Here is a 25992-nt window from a genome sequence, read left to right as displayed (position 1 = left end):
ACGGCATTTTGCTACAAATATCGAGACAAGTTGGCATAACGGAATTTTAATGCTTTTCTTTGAGCTACGGAGGGAAACCGGAAGTGAAGATTTCGTATATCCGGATAGCAGTCCCTCCAAAGACTGTTAATCGAGTCCTCTCTAATGGAGAAAAGATACCTAATATATATAGAGAGCGAGTTTCAATCGAGTGTCGTAACACCAAAACCAAAGTAATTACTTTGGCCAATCAAAAAGGAAGGAGACAGTCCAGTAAACCAATCAAAACTTGAAGTAATTACACAAAGCCGACACAAAGCGCGGGAAAATGTGTACACGCGAGCCACAATTGGTTTTGGTTTCACTTCTGATTGGTTGAAAAAGTGGCGCGAGAACTTTGAACCAATCACTGAGTGAAGTAATGCAAAACCAAAGCAATTTGCTAATTACTTTCGACACTCAATTGAAACCCGCTCTATGTAGTAGTGCCAAGACAAGTTAACAAGGAAAACATCTCACTTCCGGTTGCCGCTCGTGGCTCAAAGACGTCTCGTGCGTAAGTTATATACATTGTATTAAGTATTAAGAGCGCAGGATTTGAATCCAGAGCCCCGCGGCAAAGCCCTACGGAATGGAAGCGAGAATGAGTCCACAAGAAAATCTGTCATGTAAGCCCATACACCTGTATCATCGTTTACGGGAACCAAAAACATACCTCCAACCAATCACAATTGATGATGATCTGTACTCTATTCTCGGTTTTCACATGAGGTCATGTTGGTGTTCCGACGCAATCCTCAGGGAACTAAACTCTATATTATGCACACGCTTTTATTTGTTTTCGTTGAACAACGCGGCTGTTGATCTCTTGAGTGAAAACCAAGAATGAGGGCAAGCTTAAAGTATACAGAATACCTTGTGATACCGGCGGGACGTGTGTACATTTGCCGAACAGTCTCCACTCATAGTGCTGTTGGCCACGACGGTGAGCACAGCATTTGAAGGACTACATCCATTTTCAAAAAGATTGGCTTCTAACCAATTTATTGCAAACTTACCTTTTGGTCTCCCTCCTGAGAGTCTTCTCTTCCGGTTGCATTACCTTGATAATTTTTACGTCGGACTGCTTGTCTGAACAAATGGCAATCAGACCCATTCCAGGACAAGTTGCTAAAGTCTCGGGTACATATTCCCTGTCAACATCCAAGACAGTGAGAAGATCTCCAGAACTTACGTTGAACAACTCAAGGGGACCGCCATCTGGGTGAACGGATTTTAGAAAAATACACTCCTCGTCACTGATGAATTTACAATTGGTGACATCACTAAATTCGAGACGCACATTACCAGAAACTGCATCGAGAATGTACGCGTCGTATTTATTACGAACAACAACATATTGACCCTTGGAAGAAAATGATCCCGTAAACGATGACAAACGATCATTCTGGAGCTCGAATGCACGCCACAGCGGTTCGGTTTTACCCAATTGCCTCATTTCAATGAAGCTTGAACCGAATTCAAACGAGGCAAACAGCTGGAGGTCCCTGTAGCAAGCAATCAACCTCCCGTCTGGCAGTTTAAAGGTCGCCACAGTATCTCCACCAACAGTATCCAAAATGATCCCTTCTTGCCTTTTAAATGTTCCGCGAGGCAGTTTAAGTAAGCATGCCACCTGATCATCTGAAACAGGAAAGACAGCATATGGGCGAAAACTCCATCGTCGCATGCAGACTGACAAATCAAAGTTCCACAGTTCAAGAGTGCTCCAAGTTGTAATCAAAATACCTTCATTTAAAGGTACAAAATCACAGGAAGAGCCAAACTCTAACACTTTCTGTCCCTTAAGTTCCCCATTTGAAACGTCCCAAGCGATAATTCGATATAGCAAAATGCAGGACATTATCGCATACAAACTCTCTCCGGTTAACGAGAATCGGAGACGTGTCACATCTTGGATAACTGGAAATGGTGTGCTTTTCTTTAAGAGTACATTCCCATAAACTAGTTCAATGTAACCTCCCCATGGGTGGTTCCTTAAAACAGATTGACTGTTAAGCACTACATCAGAATAAAAGCGCGGACCACATAATACATTCAGAGGATCTCCCAACAAAAAGCCACCGATTCTATGGGATTCTAACTTAAAGTAAATATAATTCAACCAATCATGCCAACGGGAAATCGAATAGAGATGCTCAGGCCCCTTAGTCTTTTCTACTACCTGAAACATTTCAACGGAATCCATCCGATTTGAGCAATAAATTTCTCGACTGTCTGGTGAGAACCTAATCATTCCAAAACGCACTGATGAAGCTACCTCTGCTAGAGTTGAAAAACCATTTTCCCGGTCAACTAAACAAACAGAGCCCGTTGAATGAGAAATTGCCACAAGCTTTCCATCTTGGGACATCCCAAAAGATAAAATTTCTTTATCACTGTTCAGACGATCAATCTCCTTGCCATTGTTCAGATTCCACATCATGAGGCATTTTGTATCGTCGGGACAATCAGTTAACATCTCGGATCCGCAAATAGAACAAATAGAAAAAATGCAGTTGCTGGTTGGAAAAAGCGGCTTCAAGTTTCCATCAAAGGAGTAAGCAGCGTTTAAGACTCCTGGCAAGATGACATCCTTGAAAGGATGAAATACAACAGAACGATAAAAACCGCGAACCAATTCGTGCGAAGTTACAGTGATTCTAAATGGACCATCGTCTCTTGCATAATGTTTTGGTTTGACATGGCGTTTCCATTTGAGGTTACCTGAAGCAAGTGACCAAAACTGAATGCTTCCATCGCGGCATTCACACACCATGTATTCTAAGCTAGGGGACACATCCAAACAAGCCACTTGTGATCCACAAACAAACCGAGCTTGAATAGCTGTTGGGGAATCATTTTTGTTTAAGAACTCCATGTGAGGTTTATCGGAATACTTGGTCTCCAGAAGCTGGCGGGAGTCGAAAGATAATTTACTATTTCCCTCATTCAACAGACTTTGAAAGATAGTAAAGGGATGTTCCATTAAGGTTACGCGGTGCTTCTTTAAAAGAATCAATATCGACGAAAGGGTCTCATGAAACTCGGTAGATATCGTCTTCAAACTACCCTGCTTCATAACACCAACAATATCTTCAGTGGCTGCTGGAGTGTTTACACAAAGCTTTGCGTACAAAAGCTCTGGGTCTGACACATATTTTCCAACCCCTTGTTCAAGGCTGCATGATTTCATGTCCTGGTCTAACTGTAACATGTGCTGAACACCATGTTCCAAGGCATACCTTGAAGTGTCAGTGAAGGATTGTAAGTTGCCAATATCTTTGCTTTTTAACTCGTCAAACTCGTTAGAACAAAGAGTAGAAAGGATCTTATGGCCTTCCATTTCCTCTACACTGAAACAGTGCTGCCTGTAGCGTGACTTGTCTGTCAACCAGTCCCTGACTGATTTATGAAAGAAATGAATGCGATCTTCGTGAACAGGAAGAAGTGATGACACAATGGCAATGGCTTTGCTCGCCTTTCGCATAACAATCGAGGACGACAAGTTCGTGCACAACAATTTAGGAACAAAACCCAATGGAAGTGGTTCCATGGCAGCGGCAATTGCACCCAGGAAACAAAGAAATTGTTCTTCAGATATGTTTAGTTCCCTACACATGTCTTGTTCGAGCCGATGAAAATACGATTGATAAACACACGCGATGCCCGCCGGAAGGCTCTTATCCAGTTGTTCCAAGGTCAGAAGAGTTGAACACTTGTCCCTTATAAAATCTACCAAAAACTTGGCACACAGAAAGACTCCCTCTGACTTTTGCACAAGATCGTCTAAGACCAGCTCGTGCATTTCAACTTCTAATAAATCGCTTAGACTCCGTTCAAAGTAAAAACGAATGACCTTCAAGTTGTCTTCATCTTTTGGCTCCAGTATTAGTGGTTGCAAATCTTTGAGGCTGTCCCAAATGTTAACTTCGGGTCGCGTCGTCACTAAAAATCGAAGCCAAAGCGGTAAATTCTTAAACAACTTGGCAATCACGTCAAGAAGGTCATTTCGTCCTTGGTATTCACTTTCATCTAAAGCATCTATTACCACAAGGGATGTACAACCCGGATCTGCTACCCCATTCAGAGGTTCTAAAAAAAGCAAATCAAACAGATCTTTTACTTCCATGTCATTGATCTCTACGCCCAGATTTCCGGACAGCTGTTCCACAAGGGCTCTCTTGTAATCTGGAAGACAGCATGACAGGTGGGAAGCTAAAGACTGCATCATCAACTTGGGATTCCTGTGGCGTGCTCTGTCATGGTGACAAAAATGGCTTCCCGCCAATCTGCCAGCTTCTTGCATTCTTCTACACATCTCAGCAGCGATGACAGATTTTCCCATACCTGCATTTCCGGTAAGCACCAAGACACGATTTGGAGAGTTTGCATCATCCAACCAGGTGTTGATTTTCGCAAAGAAAGACTCACGGGTTCCTTCCAAGTATCTCTTTGAATAATCTCTCACATCACGTTGGGTATCAACTTTTGCAAGTTTCTTTAGGATTTTATCCTCCTGATCGGTGTTGTGTTGCGTCGCATGGATTTCAGTCACAATTTGATGTATGTCTTGCATCCTAGAATTGCTTTCCCTGACAGCTTGTTGTGTTGTGTCAACAGTCTCTTGGGTTGTTGACTGCTGGATTCGTAAGTCTTTAAGGATAGACATGTTTTTCTCGACACTCTCTTGGACTGTGTTCTGAACCTGATTAAGTTGAGTCTTCAGATCTCTTTCACTCTCTGCCCAGTCCCTTAAGGCATCAACATAATCCTCCTCTCCACATCGCTCTGCCTTCAATCGATCAACCTCTGCCTGACTTAACCCAAGAGACACTAGAACGGCACTGATTTCCTGCCACAGAGCATTGAACATCAGTTCATCGACGCCAGTCGTTGTAATGTGCCCATACAACTGATTACGAAAAAACTTAATTCGAGCAAGGTTTGCCTCACGAGAAGTGTCACTTGGGGGCGGCTTGCAATGCCATCCAGTGTGGGGAGGGGTAAGTCCACAAATTTTGGTCAGAAGGAGGAACAACAGAGTGATATCAAACGTGTTGGAGTCAGGGGCAGCTCCACCAACAGGAAAGAGCTTGTCCCACTGGTGACCATTGAGAATTCTTCTGCGTAAAAGGTTGTTAAGAATAGAATAACAGGAATTAAGATCAGCTGCTAAGTTTGCAGGAGGGTTATGAGTGTCAAAAACACGTCTCAGTACAGTTGTTCCACCATCAATAATAAGTCGACTCAGCTTGGCCCCATTTGTCTTCTCCTTAGAGCTGGCCAGGGGACCAGGTGTGGCCATTGTAATCCAAACTACTGATTTTTCACATCATATCTGCATAGAAAAGGGGAAAAAAAAGATGTTAATTGATTGACTTTTTGGATTCCATTGAGTCTTCCTAACAACCTGATTAAATGACTGATCAAGTAACTGATTAAGAATTGCCACCATTGATTACCTTTACAAAATGTAACTTCAAAGCACATGATTCACTGAAGCAAGGAAAACTAAGAAATCCAGGATCAAACGAATGCCTGCACGGGCAGTTCAACAAGAATTACCTCCGATTACAACCAGAAGAAATGAACGATTCATGATTTTATACATTTGTCAGAAGTATAAGAATTGTTAAAATTGAGCAGGAAAAAGGATGCTGGTTTTTGTTACCTCTACAACTCCTTTCAAACAATCTTTAATAATAATGTGCGTGCACTCAGCAGACCCTTCCGTGTACAGGTGGCAAGACTGTGTCAAAAATGCCATCCTTAAAAAAACATGAGCCATTCAGCAAAGTTAAAATGATCTAGATTACAAAATTGTCAAAGAACGTTCTGAACATAATGAGAGTATGACCACTGAGAGATGTTTGTGGGATTCAGTTTACACTGTCATACAGATGATCATGTAAAGTGTAATTAAACAAGTTTACATTTCAATCCACTTTTTTTTAACATCAACAAAACAAAGAGGATGAGGTGGTTTTTACTTCCATTTTACTTCTAAACCAAGTCAGCAAAACTCTTATAACATGGTCATGTGAACCAACATCTTTTACAATCACGTACAAGTGCCCACAATACTGCTGACCATGCACCACTGGATATCCACAGAGACATATGACTATAACACTAAACAAGAATAAAAACTAACCATGTAACAAGAAAATTTTGTGTGAGTTTTATTTTGCAGATTTTTTGTGGTTTGCAGGAACAAATTCTTGCGGTTCGAGAAGACTGAAATTTCTGCTGGGAACTAATTTTTGTGATTCTGACTGTTCAAACAGCAGAGAAGCAGCACATTTTATTTTCAACTTTTATTGTATGTTATATTTTTGAAGTCAATGTTCACTATACTTACACGCCATTTTAGAGACATATCACTGTTAAACCTTACCACACAAATAACTTTAGTGGTGTTTTATTTCACAGGTTTTTTATTCTGCGGGAACTTTTTTTTGCAGATTGGAATCAATCTGCAAAAATTAGAACTCCAAAAATCTTGATATGCTACACGATAAGCGTTCATTCTGAATTAATTAATGCCGTTATGCCATTCAGTGTCTTGTTGACACATCACTGAATATCTCATTAAATGTAACAAAAAACATTCCCGGTTTTTCAGAAAACACACAGCAAGCACTGGGCTGCCTATAATTAATTTTGACACCTCATTTTGCAGTAATTTGGAATGGGAAGAAAACTGTGCACTTGAGGTTAACACAGAAAGTTTAGCTGAACCATTGTTTACCAGAAAGGTGACATTATTAACAAATCAAAAACTGGGGCTTTTTGTTTCAAAGTTTACCAAGACAAAGCTGAAATAGAAATTAGGAAGAAAGTTGCTGACACGCCATTATTACTTGAACACTCATATTAAATAATAAGTAAATATTTCATAAACTACTTCAAAAGAATATTTAAACACAAATTACAAGAGCCATTTATACATGTACAAGTAAAATAAATAAATAGCTCCAGAATTTACTGACCATACTCATCGCGCAATTTCAATAATATTAGTAATCACAATAAATAAAATTAATAAATATTATTCTGGAAGGTACATGTATAAACTAACATTAGTTTCTAAGAACATATCTATACTGCGTTCCACAACAACCACACACAGATGGTTATATTGGCCTATCTTCACAAACACTTCTATAACATTCAAATGACTTCAACACACCCCACTATACAGTGTAAATCACTTCCCCACGTGAGGGTGAGACTTGCAGATTTTACTCTGTCTAACACCAGATGAGTCATACACACCAACTGGGGGCACTTTAGGATAGTGTGAATTGGTTAACAACATCTTGGTGCACCCCTTAACCTTTTGTCGCACCTGAGAGTAAGACTTACTAATTTTTTCTCTAGGCACAAGCGGGCCGAATTCTGCGAATCCTGCAACATGATTGGCTTTGGGCACGGGCAGAATTTTTTTATCTTGCTCGCCAAACCGGGTGAAATCCTAGCCCTGGTTGCACAAGGCAATGTGTAATAACCTTAAATTTCCATTTTTTGACACAGAACCATTTACATACAAAAGTAAGTGTTTCAAAACAGATTTTTGTTACACAAGAAGCATGGAAATAGAATTCAAACAGAAATATTTTTCTTTGAAACCTTCAGTCACTTACTACATTCGCTATCAAGCGTGGTGCGAGTCAACATTTAAAAAAGTGATTTAAGGGAAGAAGAGAGAGAGTCAGAGAAGAAAAGAAAAGTTATTTACCAGCTAAGGGTCAGTCCATAAAGTGAAAACCTGTGACCTTAGTCTTGAAAAAGCCGCCTATACGGACCTCCCAACTCAATTAATATATATGTAGTATAAATTTTACACTGGCTAACACCAGATGATTTTACCTGCCAGTTGGGGGCGCTTTAGGTTTTAACGTGTTAAGACACTCAAGTCATCAAATTTAGAAGACGCATACAAAACACAGAACCCACATCCATGACCACTGACCGCTTCATGGACCCATACCCTAGCCTACATGTATGGACCACCCCTCATTTTCAGGTACCGGTAAAGTATTGTTTTTAAAACCAATACTTTTTGCGAGTAGACAAATAACTTTTTTGTTAATGTTCACTATAAAGGCCGATACACATAAGGGGTTTTACTCCCAGAGCAAAGCTTCTCCATGTATACAAACCATTTCAAGGAAAATCTTCATCCTCGGGAGCAGAATTTCCACCCTACAAAATGCTCCATGATTTTAAAAAGGTTACAGTAACTGCTCTATTAGCCCCTCCTCTCATCCAGGCAACTCACTCATTACTGGATCTGGCTTTAGAACATGATCTAAACTCAGCATTGTCCTCTCAAAAATCCCAAATATCGAAGCAGAAGTTGCTCTTGTCCTGGGTAAGGCCCCAGGATAATAAGGCGAACGTCAAGGATGAGAAAGTAGAAACGCTTGGGGTGCAGAAATGCCAGAGAGGAGTCTGAGAGTAACCAGGATAATGCTGCTGTTGAGTTTATTGAAACAGATGGTTCCCATTACCTCTACTTGGAGATGGAAGAAATCAGCCAAGAAATCATACCCTTTTAAGTCCTACAGCAACAGGAATACGTAGCTCCTTTCAGTTGGGGTGCTTTGATCGCCACCTGTGGCTGCATTACTGTGAAAGTTTTTCTGATAAAGTCTATGTATGCCTCTAAAGCAACTCAGACAGTCTAGTGCAGTTAATGGGTTCCTGCTATAGTGACTACAAATTTACATTTGTACTATGATGACTCTTACAGATGAAACATGGTTTCACGATTCAGACACAGCCCTTACACTTATACACCCTTTATTTATGGAGGGTAACACCTTGAATAGCTAAAAGCTAATAAACTTGTGGCCCTCAAAAATTAGAAAAAGTACAGAATTCAAATATCTAAAAAGCTATGCTATCAAATCTATAAATTATAATAAATTTAAAGAAAACAACAAAACTTTTGAAATTACAAGACATGTTTCGACAGAAACTTCTGTCGTCTTCAGTTGATTAATGTACAAAGTGTTAAGTTGAATTTATAAGTCGGAAAAAGTGCTAATTATGCCAGTAACAACGGAATGTACATAAAACGTGACAATGTGAGAATTAAAAGGATAGTTTTAGATTTGCGTGATGCAGTTGTTGATTAAGAGAAGGTTGTTCTCTTTGAATATGAAAAGCTTCTTTTATCTTGAGTTGAAAAGTTGTAGAGGCGTGATCTAAAATATGGAAACAGTCCCCTGAAGACAGGGTGCAACATTGTTCAGAATTCTGTAGGTGTTTGAAAATGTGAGAGGCCCTATCACTGACTAAGTGCTCATGCACGCGTGTGGAAAAATGCCGGGTTGTTTCGCTGACATAACAGGCATTACAGCCCGCACATTAAACCACATGTGAACGAAGCCTGCCAGGGATAGGATCTTTCACACCAAGCAAGTTGCCTATCTTAAAGAAGGAAAAAACTAGTTTGATGTCCAAATCATTGCAGTAGCCCTTGATAAAGTCACGGATATTTTTCTGAGTTACGACAGAAAAATGGCCTATGTACATGTAAGGTAGCTAAAAACAAAATATAGGCGAAGTGGGAAGGGAACCCTGGGGACAATGATTACTTAGGGTCCCAGTAATGTAACGGTTTACAACCCTTTCAATTAAATGGGCAGGGAAAAGATTCTTTTTTAGGATTTCCATAAGCTTAGTTATGTCCTCGTGTAGCCCCAACCAGGTGTTAATCTTATAGGCCCTATCAATAAGAGTCCTGATGACACCCACTTTGTAAGCGTATGAAGTGAAACTGATATAATTAGTTAGTAACCCAGTAAAGGTTTTCTTACGGTAAACTCTAGTTAGAAAAGAAATGGGATCATTATTACCAACCAAAACATCTAAAAAGGGTCATTTGTGATGAGCTTCTTTTTCCATAATGAACCTAATGTTTGGCTGTCTAGATTTGATGTAATCTCTAGACAGCCAAACATAAGGTTCACTATGGAGAAAGAATCTCATCCCAAATGACCCTTTTTAGATGCTTTAGTTGATAATAATGATCCCATTTCTTTTCTAACTAGAGTTTACCGTAAGAAAACCTTTACTGGGTTACTAACTAATTATATCAGTTTCATTTCGTACTCTTACAAAGTGGTTCTCATCAGGACTCTTATTGATAGGGCCTATAAGATTAACACCTGGTTGGGGCTACACGAGGACATAACTAAGCTTATGGAAATCCTAAAAAAGAATCTTTTCCCTGCCCATTTAATTGAAAGGGTTGTAAACCGTTACATTACTGGGACCCTAAGTAATCATTGTCCCCAGGGTTCCCTTCCCACTTCGCCAATATTTTATTTTAAGCTACCTTACATAGGCCATTTTTCTGTCGTAACTCAGAAAAAGATCCGTCACTTTATCGAGCGCTACTGCAATGATTTGGACATTAAACTACCGGTAGTTTTTTCCTCCTTTAAGATAGGCAACTTCGTTGGTGTGAAAGACCCTATCCCTGGCCGGCTTCGTTCACGTGTAGTTTATAAGTTTGCATGTGCGGGCTGTAATGCCTGTTATGTCGGTGAAACAACCCGGCATTTTTCCACATGCGTGCATGAGCACTTAGTCAGTGATAGGGCCTCTCACATTTTCAAACACCTAGAGAATTCTGAACAATGTCGGGCCCGTTGTTACTGGCATAATTAGCACATTTTCCGACTTATAAATTCAACTTAACGCTTTGTACATTACTCAACTGGAGACGACAGAAGTTTCTGTCGAAACATGTCTTGTGATTTCAAAAGTTTTGTCGTTTTCTTTAAATTTCTGACTTGCCTGCTGATATCAAGATCCTTTGGAAAAATTATAATAAAAATTAAATTAAATTAAAATATCAAGCTAAATACTAAAGTGATTTAAATTAAGCTGTTCTTTAAAAATTACATTAAATAAACTCTTCTTAAATACAGGAAGAGAATCCTTAGTCTTAATTCTAAAGATAACTTTTTCCAAAGTTTACAAGCTCTAACCAAGAAGGACTTTCCACCTTCTGTCTCAGGTACATACTTAGGGCAAACTAAATTAAATTTAGCATACCTAGTATTTCTAGAATGGACTTGATTACAATGTATTAACAGTAAAATGTTTGATTAAATAATTGGGTAAGCTACAGTCTCAGTCACAAATGTTGTAACGCCGACGGAAATTTTTCCCTCCTCCCCTTTCAATGTTGATGTTTATGGGTTCCAATGCAAGAACTTGCCAGTAAACGCAACATTAGAACGGCAAACGCAACATTGAAGGGAGGGAGGGAGGAGGAGTGCGTTATCAATAGCTTGGATGCGAGTTACGTGCTTTTCAAGAAAGTGTTACAACTATTTATGACCGAGGTTGTAGGTACCCTGAATAAGTTTGAAAACTAGAGAACCACTGCTTATCTCATTTTCTTCATAAAAAGGAATCCATTTTAATTAATTAACTAACTAAATAATTGTCCAGATGGCGAATCTCCATCGGCAAAGAAAATAATGCTTACACCCGTCCAATGCATCCTCTGAACCCAAAATCCACAAATTGCTTAAAATCTTTGTGCCTCTTCAGTTTTTCCAGGCCTGCTACAGCTCTGATGCAAAACGAGAGTTTAAAAATCTGAAAGCCTGAACCTGTGCTGCATATTAATTCAGTCCCATACAAAGACATTGCATTCTTAAACTAGTGAATCTTTGACATCATAATTTATCCTTGATCGAGCTCTCTGAAGACTTTAAAGTTACCGGTAGTAATGGCAGACCATTACATAAAACAAGTGCCTTTTAGTAATTAAGGGTTAAAACTTGGGTCACTTAGTGTTCAGTTAACACAGTTTTGAAATCCAAAGGAAAAAATATTTGGTTTTTTGATCATAGCACCACTTTAAATTAGACCTCAAGTAAGTTGCCATGTTTGACCCTTCTCTGTTGAAAATCAGCTTTCCCAAAACAATATTTTTTCATTTGCTCCCTCAAGGGTACGATAATAAATATAGAGCAAGCTAGCTCCTGCAGCATGCACCCTGATGTGTACTGGTTGTGCAAAATGACCCTGGAGCTTGCCCCAAGAGCAAAACCACTTGTGGGTATCGGCCCTGGTGTTCAATAAATATAATTTAACTGTGTTGCATTTAGGTCACTGCTGTTAAAGAGGTCTCTCATGGAATGACTGTTTTTTGAAGTTGAAGTAGCTTTCCTTTCCTTTGTTTCCGGTAGTTTCCTTATTTTCCCTATTTCGAAAAAGACCTGAATCTGATAAGTTCCTTGCTCTTTTCTCACTATGTCTTGAAGCATTCCATTACAAGTGGCACTGTAAACATGATGACTGAAAACACTTTTCTTCATGACATTATGCATCCCTTTATCCCATAGGGTCATACTCAATCCTCAGTCCGTTTTATTATATTCTAATCGCTGTTATATTTTTTGGTTGAGATAACTATAGGTTTTCATAGAGCTCAACTAAGAGTTAGCACTAACCAATTACTCTGAAAATATCAGCCGTAGGGAAGCAGTATCATCTGCAATTTCGACAAAATGCTAACCACTCCTTGAGGGCATCATTTTCGGTCGAGTGCTGCTTGCCTAAAGCCATGATGCCTTGATTATGATTTCATTATATTCGAATTAAATATGAAATGGATTCACATCAACTAATTACAGTCCCTGATTTTAACTGGATTATAATTACTTCAAACAACCTTAAGGGGGTTCTTTGAAGTAATTACAGTGCATAATTCAACACGTGGTGGTATGAGCAGACGAAAATTCTAACCACTTCATGGAGCGAAGATTTGGATTTGTCTTCTTCTATTCTTGGAAGCTATCCTTGGTTCTTTTCTCGCTTCAAGCAAGGTGATGATAATCTAACCATGGTAGCCACACGATACTGTGCCATTTTGTCTCACACTGCCTATTGTATTTGATTCTCACAAATGTGAACAGAACCACAATTGAATTTAAAATTGAATGGACTATGGTACAATGTAGCCTGAATTACCGGTATACTTCAGTTGATCATTATCAACATTGAGTGTGAACATGGTTTAACTGTAGGCAGAGAAAGCCCTGGGAATGATATTATGTGTGGTTCATGAACTGGGTCCACAGAGGGGTTGTCCATGTTTTGTATAAGTATAAATCTCGTGCATTCCTGCATGTGTATCTTTAAGGGAATGCAAACTAATATTAATTTAAAGAAAATAAAGTCATTTGACTTGATTTGTCATAATCCTGTACTTTTAAACCTTTACTACATTAAAGCTAAGTTTATTTACTATCAGCCAAGTACTTTAATAAGATCATGATTCATCTGATTTTATAACACAAGTACAATCGTCAGACTGTGTGTGCACAGGTGACCCAGGCTCACTGTGTGTAGGTAAATATAGAGAACATATGAGGCGAAGTTTAGTATATATAATATATCTATTATGAAGGAAGGTGAACGGGGACCATTTTCCCCGAAACTTCGTGTACGTATTAAAGACAACAACAGCTCACCACATGGTAAGTTTTATCAATTTTTATTTCCCTTTTCTAGCAAATTTTCAGACCTAAACTTCGCCTCATATGTTCTCTATATTTACCTACACACAGTGAGCCTGGGTCACCTGTGGTGTGTGTAGCATTTAAAGTTGTTCATGTTTACAAATTCTCACTTCACAAATAGAGGAGACTTCACAACATGAAAGACCGTTTTTTCATGCAGAAAAAGCATTGCTTCTAGTGTATTCAAGGTGACGATGGGACGCAAATGCAAGTTTCTTTGCTGTGAGAGCTACAAAAAATTTAAATCGCCGCACGGAGTGGATTGCTCAAATTACCTGTTTAGTCGAAATCATCACACCATTGCGCAGTTTCATGAGATACAGCTGACATCGAACATGAAAACTACCGGTAAATAACCAGAGCCAGAAGCAGCTTGATGAACTTTTGACGAACGAATCACTCAGCTGCAGACCTTCACGCCACGGAAACTTTCATCTTTCAAGAAAGATGGTGGCAAAGGATCTTGGGCAAACTTCCGGCTTCAGTACACAGGACACCCATACTATCTTTTGTTCGTCAAAAAACTAGAAAGCCTCACGGTTCATTTAGGCTTTAAGCATTTCCTTCACAAATTATTATATATTTTTGACAAATAGCCAAAGATTAACCACAATCTAATTGCAAGCCACAAATGCAAAAATTTAAACCACTCAAAAAAGTCAATCCTACACCACCAGAACTCACCATTGGCAGAAAACTAGGAATGCTGACAACATGTTTGATGTCACGATGGGTTCATACGACGGCGCTGAAACCTGCGAACTAGTGGGTGCATACATCCTGTCCTTACTTGCCTCAAAATGCAAAGATGAAATAGGCCTCTAGCGCAAAACGTCAGCAACATTTTAAAATCTAACGGCCTCAAAATTACAATCGAAGCAGACAACTTATTTCCGGGCTTATTTCCCGCTTATATCCGAACTGAATCGGAAAAAATTCAAACACAGAATAATTTCGCTGCAGAACAATCTGCGGTTTGTACTAAGCTGATTCATTTCAATGCTACATTGCTATTTTAATAATTTTGGTTTCTTAAGCTGCAGAGTGAAAGAATGATACCGTTTGCCCCTAGTTTTTGCTATTTTCCTGTGCAATTGGTCCCCGTGTGTAAACACTGCTAGGGACTAGTCCCTGCGACCAGTCCCTTCGTGTAAACTCTTCAGGGAACTCATTTGCAGGGACTAGTCCCCTCGTGTGTGCTGACCTTTAATTTGTTACGCAAATTTTGACAGAGAATATTAAATTACAAAAAACATCCACGGAAAAATCGTTAATAAAATCTTCATTTTTGAGTGTTTATCTGGACAAAAAGATGCTACACTTAGCGAGAAATAATATTTTAAGCGAATAGAAGAAAATTGCCTTCGCCCTATGAAGAGTTAAACAAAAATCAAACAACTACATTGTATAATGTATTTACAAAACTGCTTTTTTTTTAACCTTTCGGTATTGACACGAGGGATAAGCTGCAAAGAGAACAATATCTCTTGCAGGGGAAAGAGAACATAAAGAGGACGCGATCAGTGGAGTTTCATTGATGCTTTTCCAACTCCTTTTCTCTTTCCTTCATAATCTTCTGAACTGGCTCTATACTTTGGATATTTAACAATTATTTCATGAGTACGCGTTGGATATGAGATGTTAAATGGCCAACGAGGTTTGTAATCTTTCTTTTATTAAATTTTCTTTAATTTCTTACGCTTGGGCACTTAAAATCAATCAGTTTCCAGCTTGGCAATCATTTTCCATATTTGGTCATACGGTATATGAGCTGATAACTGAGATTGAGTGAACCAGTCAGGAATCTAGAAACGCAATATCCAAGGTCGAAAGATTAATAAATCCAAACAGAAAGGCTCTATTTGTGGGCTATCAATTTGACTTAGGTATTTAGTTTACAAAGCTATTTCCAAAACTCTTACACAATATGAAAAGAGCGACTTAATTGTGGTATGAAATAAGTAATGCAAGTCTGGTATGCTATAACCATCGGCTTTGCACACTCTAAGAATATGCATAAGTTTTAGAGCCCTTTCAATGAGATTATCAAATTGTGGGATAATTCTGGAAGATTACTCCAGTGAAATTCAAATATCAGAGCTCCCCAATGTTACCAATTGACTCTGGGGAACACTAGAATGTTCTTCTTTTAATAACAAGTCCCTTGGTCTCACTTAGGGCGCTTTCCATTTGACAGAACTGACCGGCCAGACCAGGCATTTGGAAGGACTAACTCTAAAACGCCTTCAAATTAACACTCTGCGAGGATGATATACACTCCTCCGGGGAAGAAAACGAGGGATTATCATGCAAGTGTTCTTTCAAATTGTTGCATTTTCTATGCAAACTGACGGGTCTGGCCGGCCAGTTCTGACAAAAGGAAAGCCCCCTTATATATAGTTCCAGCTCCACTGATTGTGTTCCGTCTAAAGAGTTTAAGAAACGACGGCGGCTACGTCTACGACAACGCCACAAAACAATAATAACATCATTGGTTAAAAGAGCATAAATAACAGTGCAGCATGTGCAGCACAGATTTTAGGTCCTCTGTATAATGACGACGTGAAATCACCAAATTTGTGGCGGTTTTGATGACAACGTAAGCATACAATAGAGAATCTTTAATTCTATATTCTCACCCTGAAACCGCTCGTAGCGGTTTATTTTTAGGATACTTCGCCACCATAATGTAGGACGTGAACGAGACTGAATAATCGCGACAGACTTACGATAAAGCAAAGTTATATTTTCAGGTGACGTTTTCGTCGACCCGCGCCGTCGTAGATATTTAACTCCCTATTACCCACCTCCTCTGACGCATTAGGGACCTTTAGATTCTAGGACGAGGACGAGAACGAGGACGAGTTTTGACGGCCCGTTTTTACATACCTATGGTTGGGTGCAGCGGGAAATCATCATCATCATCATGATCATGATGATCATCATCATCATCATTATTATTATTACGTGTTATTTGACTTTAATTCAGGTAAAATAAGTAAGGAGCATGCACGACATCAGGGCGATGCACTTCAGGAAGGTGCATCTAAATGAAGAAGGGGACGCACAGGTGAAGGTTAGTGCATTTAAAGTGAAGTAAATGCGAATAGGTTATAAGGGGCGTAGGGGAAGACTTCAGTCGCAGAGACCATTTCTTTTGAAATGCATTCAAATTAATACTATCTCTTGAAATTTGTTTTTCAATTTCCATTGAGTTTCGGATTATTCAGGTTATGTTAAACCGCAGATCCTGCGGCACTATTACTAGGGAATTATTTATACAAAGAAAGGCAGATGACATATGTTGGCGTCATTTATATGCCAACTTATTATATGGTTCTGTCTCACAAGGACTGGGAACTACCAAGTTCACGAATTTGATTGGCTGAAATCGATATTGACCGCGGTCTAGATTTTCCCATCTAGACCGGCATCTGGACCGGTAATGTTTTGCGGTGAAAAGATGCAAACTAAAATGCAAAAATATTGAGTATTTTCTTCTACCAATATTTATTTATGGAAGTGCCAAACAGCATGATGACAAAAGAGAGGATGACGAGCAAACTTTGACAGAATTAAGTTCAGCTCATCGCCACTCATCGCCGTTCGCAAGCAAAACGTCAGTTAGTACAAACCAGTTACATTAAACGAATTAAATTGTTCTTGTTTGCCATATAATAAACATCTTATTAACCGAGCTTAGTCAGTCTGTATGGGAGAATCTTGACCTCGGTCGTGTGTACAGACCTCACTGCGTTCGGTCTGTACTCACGACCTCGGTCAAGATTCTCCCATACAGACCTCCTGCTCGGTTAATAAGAGCTAAGTAATGCCTTTTTCTGGTTCAGTACAAGCAAATGAAAAAGTCGTCAATCTGCATAATCTGTACAATCTGCAATCTGCTTTTTCTGAGGGGTGTCTAGAAAACGCAGGCCTAGAAAATGCAGACCCGCAGACCTAGAAAACGCAACGCAGACCTAGGAAATAACGCTTCCTTCGCAATCACTATTACATAATAACACGCTTAAAGTGGCTCTCGACCGCCATGCACCAATTATTACTAAGACTGTCACGAAAAGACCATCAGTTCCATGGTTTAACGATGAAGTCAAATCTGCTAAAAAAGAAAAGAGGCGTGCGGAAAGGAAATGGCGTAGAACAAAGCTGCACAGCGACTTTATCGACTTTAAGGCCAAAAAGAACATTGCCACCTGTGTCATGAAAAGAGCTCGTACAACCTACTACACAGATCTTATACAAGGAAACAGTGATGACTCACGTAAGCTCTTCAAATGTGCAAAATCGCTGTTTAATCAAGAAGCCGACCTGACCTTCCCAGGCTATAATGATACAACAAAACTAGCCAATGACATCGGAAGTTTTTTGCACAGAAGATTGAGCGCATTCGCAATGAACTTGATACAGCTGCCTCAAACCTTTGTCCAACAGCGACAGAACCACTATACACATCATGTCCTACTCAGTTGACTTCCTTCACCGAACTGAGTGAAGAAGACGTCAAGGACCGGCTGTGACTAAAAGTGGGACGGGGACTTGGGACGTGGGGACGTGGGGACTTGGAGACGTCGGAACTTGGGGACTAGGGGACGTGGGGACGTGGGGACGTGGGGACGTGGGGACGTGGGGACGTGGGGACGTGGGGACGTGGGGACGTGGGGACGTGGAGACGTGGGGACGTGGGGACGTGGGGACGTGGGGACGTGGGGACGTGGGGACTCGGGGACGTGGGGACGTGGGGATGTGGGGATGTGGAGACTCGGGGACTCGGGGACGTGTGAACTCGGGGATGTGGGGACGCATTTTTACCATTTGTTTAACTTTTCATCATATTTCACAAAATCTTCGTCTGTTGATCGTAACTGCGTTGTACCCCTGTTTAAGTTCCTCGTTTGTATGATATGAAACAGAGATCTAGTAAATATATATATAGTATAGTTTATTACTCGTCTTCATAAAAAGGTGACTTTCATTATACTACTATCAAGTTACATAGTGGAGTAATTTAGGTAAAACGAAGGGACAATTTTTTTTTTGCATTAAGTCCTTATTTGACATAGGCAACATGAACGAAACGTTGGTATGACCATTTCTCAGATCATTTTACAATTCCCCAAGTATATCGAGGCTTAAACATTTAAAAGTACTTCCACTTTCTGCATCCTAACCTTTTTATTTTAAATTATGCATTTCACTCGTAGTTGTCTGTCACGTCACATTTCTTGACTGAAGACTTCATAACGCTTGTTTTTGAGATTGGGGGAACGTTTACCCTAAAAAATTCCGACAAAGTTTTGCTTGAAACTGCTTAAAACCACCATTAACGTACAATTATACCTATCAATGTGATATCGTTCATTTTTATTGTGACCTCTGTGTGATTTGACCTTTTTTTTTTCTTTTAATTTTATTTACCGTTGCCATTAAGATGGGCATATGATTAAAAGGCAGAGTGATATCGATAAAGCCTCTATAGGAGTACTACAGCAAGGTATCTTGATATAAGATTACTTTCCCATCCTCCTTTCCTATAAAATATTTCAATTGTTTTTAGCCCTTAAAAATCACGTGACCCATTTCAGATGAAAGAGGGAGTACAAAGCAAAGTACGCAGATTTCAAGTTAACGTCGATTGGATAAATGTTTCCACGTAAAACAAAAAAATGCCAACTTATTCGCTTGGTCAAGCCTTAACACACAGAAGCGTTATTTAGCTTCTGGCCCGGAGACGGTACTTTAGGAATTTCTGGGTGGGGGATGTGCCTCTAGGACCTTGGAACCCTTAGCCTAAACCAGAGCTTTTGCTACCCCGTACCAGAGTAAACTCCCCAAACCCTCCCTATCCAAGAGTAACTGTTTTTCAGAAACTACTGAGGTCCAAAGCAAAACCTATACCACAATTGTTTCTCTCTCAAAAAATGATTTATTTATACTTGAAGGCGCTAGTTTCTAAAGAAACTGTGGTGCTGTGTCGGTGGAGAAGTAGTATACAAAAATTTGGTTTTATCAACTTTCCTTAGTCTAGATAAAATCTTCAACCAACTGGTCAGTTCCGTGAAAAATTATATCCAATTCTAGAAACAAACGCTCTGATTTATGTATCCTATCCTAGAGCAAACTGCTTGAAACCCATACCCTTCACAGCGGCACATACCTATATAGCTCATATATGGCAGTACACCCCTCTCCCTCCTGGGGGGCTTCTGGCCCTCTGATGACGAACATTTTCGACAACATCAACGGTGACAACCAGAATCAAAGGTAACAAATTGAACAAGCGCCAGGAAAGATGCCGCCAACAAGGACATTGGCACGGTATTTAAACTTCAGTTACAGAGAAGGAGTCATAAGGCTCAAGTTTCTGAGCAACAACAACAACAAACGCTGCAACGTGAAATTTCAGCTGCAGTGTCAGCAATGGGCCATTAGGTCTTCTGCTTTGTTTCACATTCGAGCTCTGTGACGAGTGGCGAGAATGACTTTTCGAGAATCCAATTTTTGAATTTCGCTGTGTATTTAGCTGGTACTTGAAAAGCAAAATAACACAAGCAATTCAACTTTCTTGGCGATGTTGTCCCATTTCTGAAATTCTATACTTCGAAAATGTGTCGCCGCGTCCCCACATCCCCGAGTTCACACGTCCCCGAGTCCCCGAGACCCCACGTCCCCACGTCCCCACGTCCCCACGTCCCCGCGTCCCCACGTCCCCACGTCCCCACGTCTCCGAGTCCCCAAGTCCCCACGTCCCCGAGTCCCCACCTCCCCACGTCCCCGAGTCCCGACGTCCCCACGTCCCCACGTCCCCGAGTCCCCACGTCCCCGAGTCCCCGCGTTCCAAGTCCCACGTCCCCGTCCCACTTTTAGTCACAGCCTCAAGGGCCTAATTGGGAGATCAAGCAAGAAGACCTGCAGTTTAGACCCCATGCCCACCTCCTTGGTGGTCGAAAGTCTAGATGTACTCTTGCCAGTCATTACTCGTATGTTAAATCTTTCTCTTCAAAATGGCAACTTCCCTGCTACCTGGAAGCTAGAAGATGTCGACCTAGACCAAAGATTGCTGCTGAAGCACTCTTCGCCAACCTGCGACCAATCAGCAATCTTCAATTTGCTTCAAAACTGACTGAGCGGGCGGTGTTCTGTCAAATCCACGATTATCTTACCATAAACAGACTCTACCCTAAGGCGCAATCTGCTTATCGTGAACATCATAGTACAGAAACTGCCCTGTTGCGAGTCAAAAATGATATCCTACTCAACATGAACCAGCAGCGTGTCACATTACTCGTGCTTCTTGACCTTAGCGCAGCATTTGACACTGTCGATCACACCATATTGCTGGACCGTCTGTCCTCTGACTTTGGCATATCAGGGCAAGCCTACTCGTGGTTCGACTCCTATCTTTGCAACAGATTTCAGTCTATCTCCATCAACGGCAAGACATCGACCAAGTTCCATACAAAGTACGGCGTCCCACAGGGTTCCTGTCTTGGGCCTCTTTTGTTTGTTCTCTATACAAGTAGACTGTTCAAAATCATCGAACATCACCTTCCTGATGTGCATACCTATGCGGATGATACACAACTGTATGTATCATTCAGCCCAGACTCAGGCTCTGAGCAGTCAGCAGCATTATAGGCCATGCAAAGTTGTATTGTGGATATAAGGAACTGGATGCTCCAAGACAGATTAAAGCTAAACGATGACAAGACCGAGTTTATCGTAATTGGCACCAGACAACAACTTGCCAAAGTCAACGTAGATTCCTTACAGGTTAATTGGAGAGAGCATAGTTACAGCAGCCAGCAAAGTAAGAAATTTAGGCTGCTGGTTTGATGATCAACTCAAGATGGACACGCACATTAATAACATCTGTAGATCTGCATTTTTTCATCTCTACAATATTAGGAGAATAAGGAAATATCTTAGCTCTGACTGCGCACAGACTTTAGTGAATGCGTTTGTTACCAGTCGATTAGATTTCTGCAACAGCCTGCTCTATGGGTTGAAAGGTAACCAACTACAAAAACTTCAGCGCGTCCAGAACGCGGCCGCCCGTGTCATCTGTAACATCAGCCGCTATGAGCATATTTCACCTTCGTTATACAATCTCCACTGGCTGCCTGTCAGCTACCGAATCCAGTTTAAGATATTATTGCTTGTATATAAAACTCTTAATGGCCTTGCACCCCTGTACCTATCAGAACTCATAGAACTGAAAAAGCCTGGGAGATATTACCTGAGAACCAATTCGGACACACTCTTATTGAAGTATCCTGCGTTCAAGAGTCTTACCACTCTTGGTGACCGCTCATTTACATGTGCGGCACCAAAACTCTGGAACAGTCTCCCCAAGGCAATACGAAATGCGAACAATGTAAACACCTTTAAGCGCCTTCTGAAAACCCATCTTTTCCGCGATGCATTCAGCTGCTATGAGAAACAGTAACTATGCGACTCATTTTTATTTATATATAGATTATCTTTTGTACGCATCTTTTCCGCGATGCATTCAGCTGCTATGAGAAACAGTAACTTTGCGGCTCATTTTTATTTATATATAGATTATCTTTTGTAAATAGGTTTTGTAAATAAGTTTAATGAGCTTTATATATTATAACAACTTGTAATTAAGGTATATTAAGTTTCTCTCGATATTGTAATTTTTCTTTCCATATTGTAATGCGCCTGTGAGCATCTCTCAATGTAACAGGCGCACTATAAGTAATAAATTATTATTATTATTATTATTATTATTATTATTATTATTATTATTATCATACTAAATTCTCACCAATTCAGTTCAGTGACGAATAATATACATGTAATGACTTTTGACCTCTGTGATTTATGTGGAAGAGCCTCAAAACCTGTGTTGGAAGTAAGTCGCAAGGTCGCTAGAAATGGTTTACTTTTAGTTTGATAATTTAACATCTTTTATCAAATCATGGCGCTCGCAGAATTCTAACGTTGACAAAACGCGAGGGCACCGTTGCTTTTATTATACTGGGTATAGGCAAGAGAAAATGAGGGGACAGAGAGGGGGGCTCAAGGCGTTGGCCGGGATATGTTATGTCCACGAAAGTTATTTTTAGACGAGCGGAAGTCTTTGTTCTAGCGGAAGTCTGTCTTCTGAGACGTCCGCATGCAGTCTTGCCTCGCTCTCAGGTTCTTAGTGAAAAGAGAAAATGATGGCGCACGTGAAAGGCTGATGAATATATATTTTCTTTCAAACATTGGACCGAGGTTGGCCTGCATGCGGACGTCTCGGAAGACTTCCGCTCGTCTAAAAATAACTTTCGTGGACATGACATATCCCAAGGGCTGGACCGGGAGCCTCCTTCTCTGTCCCCTCATTTTCTCTTGGTATAGGGTGATAATATCATGATCATCATAGGGAACTCGTGGGAATAATGTAGTTAGACAAAAGTTCCATTTACTCAGTGTCACTGTGAAACACGAAAATTTCTTTTACTCATCAGTGGCACTAAATAACGGTATCCTACCTGTCAAATAGAGGATATTACATGGCCGCGCGGGGATACGAATTTTATCTTCGAGTGCTGCAAGTATCTCTCACGAGTGAGCAAAGCAAACGAGTGAGAGATACTTTCAGCACGAGAAGATAAAATTCGTATCCCCAAGCGGCCATGTAATGTTCTGTTTATTATATAGATATTGATGAAATGTCTAGATTTAAAACAACTTGTTTTATTCAGTTTCGGAATGATGAAAAAGTGGACACCAACCGCTAAAACACGCATGTTGTGTAACATAAAACAAGATATGAAAGTTATGAAAAAGAAATCATGATAATGTCAAATTTTGCAATAAAAATGTTAATGTAGTAGAGAAGAATTATATTAAAGCACAAAAGTATCTTGCAATGAAAAGAAAACTCGCGTTTTATTGGCTAATCGTGTTGGTTACCATGACAACACCTATATCCTCACATGTGAAAGATAAAAATGATATGTTCACTGCGTGCGGTGAAGATATGATTTTTTAGTAAAAGGAGAAATCCTGGTATTTCATCAATATCTATATAATAATATACAATAACATCAATAATATCAACTTCTCCCTTTTACTGCCATATTTTTCACACTGGTTGGTTTTCTGTATTTTCTGCATTTATGCTAGAATTCATGGAGTCCACTGATTGCAATTTGGTGGTGGCGAGTTTACTGGGGCGAGGTGACCGTATTAAGCTTTCATATTCTCGTTTCAAAATTTAAGTTGTTTTCATGTCGCAAATTTTGTTGCTGATGGCAAAATATTCTATTCGCGATCGGCACTTCCTGAAAACTTCCTTCTGCTCTTCCTAAAAACTGTGTATCAATATTTATTTACTTTTGCATCAAGATTTGTTTTGCATAAAACAGGCTAACAAATCTGTACCTTGCTTAGGTCGCATTTTTGAGCGTTAAAATAGAAGTTTCTGAAAGCAAGTAGTAAAATTTGGAAGTCACCCATCCAAATACTAACCTCGCCAGTGAAGTGAAGCTAGTGAAGGTTTGTCTTAGAACGCTCAGAGTGCACGCTTAATTAAACTTGTGGTGTAACCGAAGTTGTAAGGGAACTTGAAAATGATCAACATGTCAGCATCGAAACCAATGTTTCTCGATTCCCTTCCTTTTCTTCAATCTTTCTAGGTTTAGTATTTTACTAGTAACCACAAGTCTTCTCAGGGGGCTATTTACCTAAGACATCTACCATGGCACTATAATGATATACGGTACCAAGTAAGTGCATGTGAAGTAAATGCGAATAGGTTAAAAGGGGCGAAGGGGAAGACTTCAGTCTCAGATACCATTTCTATTGAAATGCGTTCAAATCAGTTTGTTTTCAATTTCCATTGAATTCCGGATTATTCAGGTCACGTTAAACCCCACATCTTGGATGTGTGTTGCAAAATGCACTGTTTCTAGGGAATTATTTATACAAACAAAGCCGGGGAGATGACATATGTTGGCGTCATTCATTTGTCACCGTAACGCCTCTTTCTGGTTCAGTACAAGTGATTGTACTCTCTCTGCATAATCTGCACAATCTGCAATCTGCGTTTTCTGAGCTTTCTTATTTGAATATTTTGATGAGCACTTGGTGACCTCGCCCTTACCTTGTTTGCGAGGACACTGAGTTTTATGGAGCTATTTATTCTCAAAAATGGTAGAAGCACTCGGGGGCTGAAGAGGAATAATCGGGTGTTCATTATTCCTGCTAGAAATATTTTCGTTGTTCCATTATTCCAGTAAAAAAAAAATCGCTTTTCTGTTGAAAAAAATCTACTTATTCCGGTCGACAAATCGATTATTTCAAAGGAAGTCGTTATTCCGTTATTCCGCCCCACAAAATTTCCGTTATTCTTATTCCATTATTCTCCTTCACCCCAAGAAAGCACGAAAATAGTTCAGAAAACGTGTATTGATAATTTAGCATTTATTTTGTTTCCTGGCAATTTTATACTTTTTACCTTTTTGCAAAGGCGCAACACAATACACTGCATGGATTGTTACAATCTCGACCCCAGGGCTCTTTTCTTAATAGGTCAGTTTCGTATTCTAACGGTTGGACTGGATCTAGCATGAAATGGAGGCTAATGCGGGAAAATTAATTTGCATTTGAAAAGATTTCCCCGCATTAGCCTCCATTCCATGCTAGATCCAGTCCAGCCGTGAGAATTCGAAAATGGTCTATTGACTGAGGGAGAGAAGAGCTCTGGGGAACCCTGAAACGAAGTGTCTTCTTATTGGTTTTCGTGAAGAACAATCAAAAGCGTCTCTAATTGGTGCATTCATGTTATTACGAGGAGTGAGCAGGGGCCGTAAGGTTCAAATAGCCAAGTTTTGACTGTAAGAACCCTACGGGGCATGTTCTCCTACATAGAGTTACCCAGAGCCTTGGGTCCGGATCCGAGGCTCTGGTGACTCTGGGATTGTTAAGGAAGATGGAAGAATCCAGCAACAGGTGGGGTGCACTAAACCAATTATTTGCTAGTAGTGTAACCTGTTTGTTTTCATGGTTTCGTTCGATGCTGGTAGACTTAATCCATGTTTTTATTCACAGAGAAACATTTAACCGCAATGATCTTAAGTTGATTTAACTAATACTCCCCATATACTTCATACTTATTTTGTCTACTTTTAGTTATCATATTCAATTAATTGGTGTCAAATTAAGCTTAATTAATGTCAGAAAAAGGAAAAATTGTTCAAAAGGAATAACATGACTTCGCAACGCAAAGCAATATCACAAAGAAGTATCCTTTTCAACCGGAGGTGACACTAATGCAGTACGTTCGCCTCTGTCCAGTTAGGATTCTTAACAGTTGATGTTCTGTTCCGTCGTTTCGTTTTCCGTCTTTTCGTTGATGGAAGGGAGCCTACGCAAGAAC

General features: G+C 40.0%; 1 protein-coding gene across 3 annotated transcripts in view; it reads right to left on the bottom strand.

Moving 5' to 3' along the window:
* The window catches only part of LOC137971297 (uncharacterized), a 70693-nt gene that overhangs the window by 979 nt on the left and 43722 nt on the right, over nucleotides 1–25992 (bottom strand). Inside the window, exons 1-3 of one of the 3 annotated variants that reach the window (XM_068818110.1) lie at nucleotides 13856–14014; nucleotides 5693–5789; nucleotides 1038–5359 (exon numbers count right to left, since the gene is read on the bottom strand). In XM_068818110.1, coding sequence (XP_068674211.1) covers nucleotides 1038–5326 — 4289 coding nt within the window. In that variant the 5' untranslated portion in view covers nucleotides 5327–5359; nucleotides 5693–5789; nucleotides 13856–14014. Of the gene's footprint in view, nucleotides 1–1037; nucleotides 5360–5692; nucleotides 5790–13855; nucleotides 14043–25992 lie in introns of those variants that run through there. The other 2 variants (XM_068818109.1, XM_068818111.1) reach the window with 2 other exon arrangements.

The sequence above is a fragment of the Montipora foliosa genome, chromosome 9 (genome assembly GCF_036669935.1).
Source record: "Montipora foliosa isolate CH-2021 chromosome 9, ASM3666993v2, whole genome shotgun sequence".
Classification (NCBI taxonomy): Eukaryota; Metazoa; Cnidaria; class Anthozoa; order Scleractinia; family Acroporidae; genus Montipora; species Montipora foliosa.
Note: the sequence above shows the minus strand (reverse complement) of the source record. Positions and strands in the feature narration are given on the sequence as shown.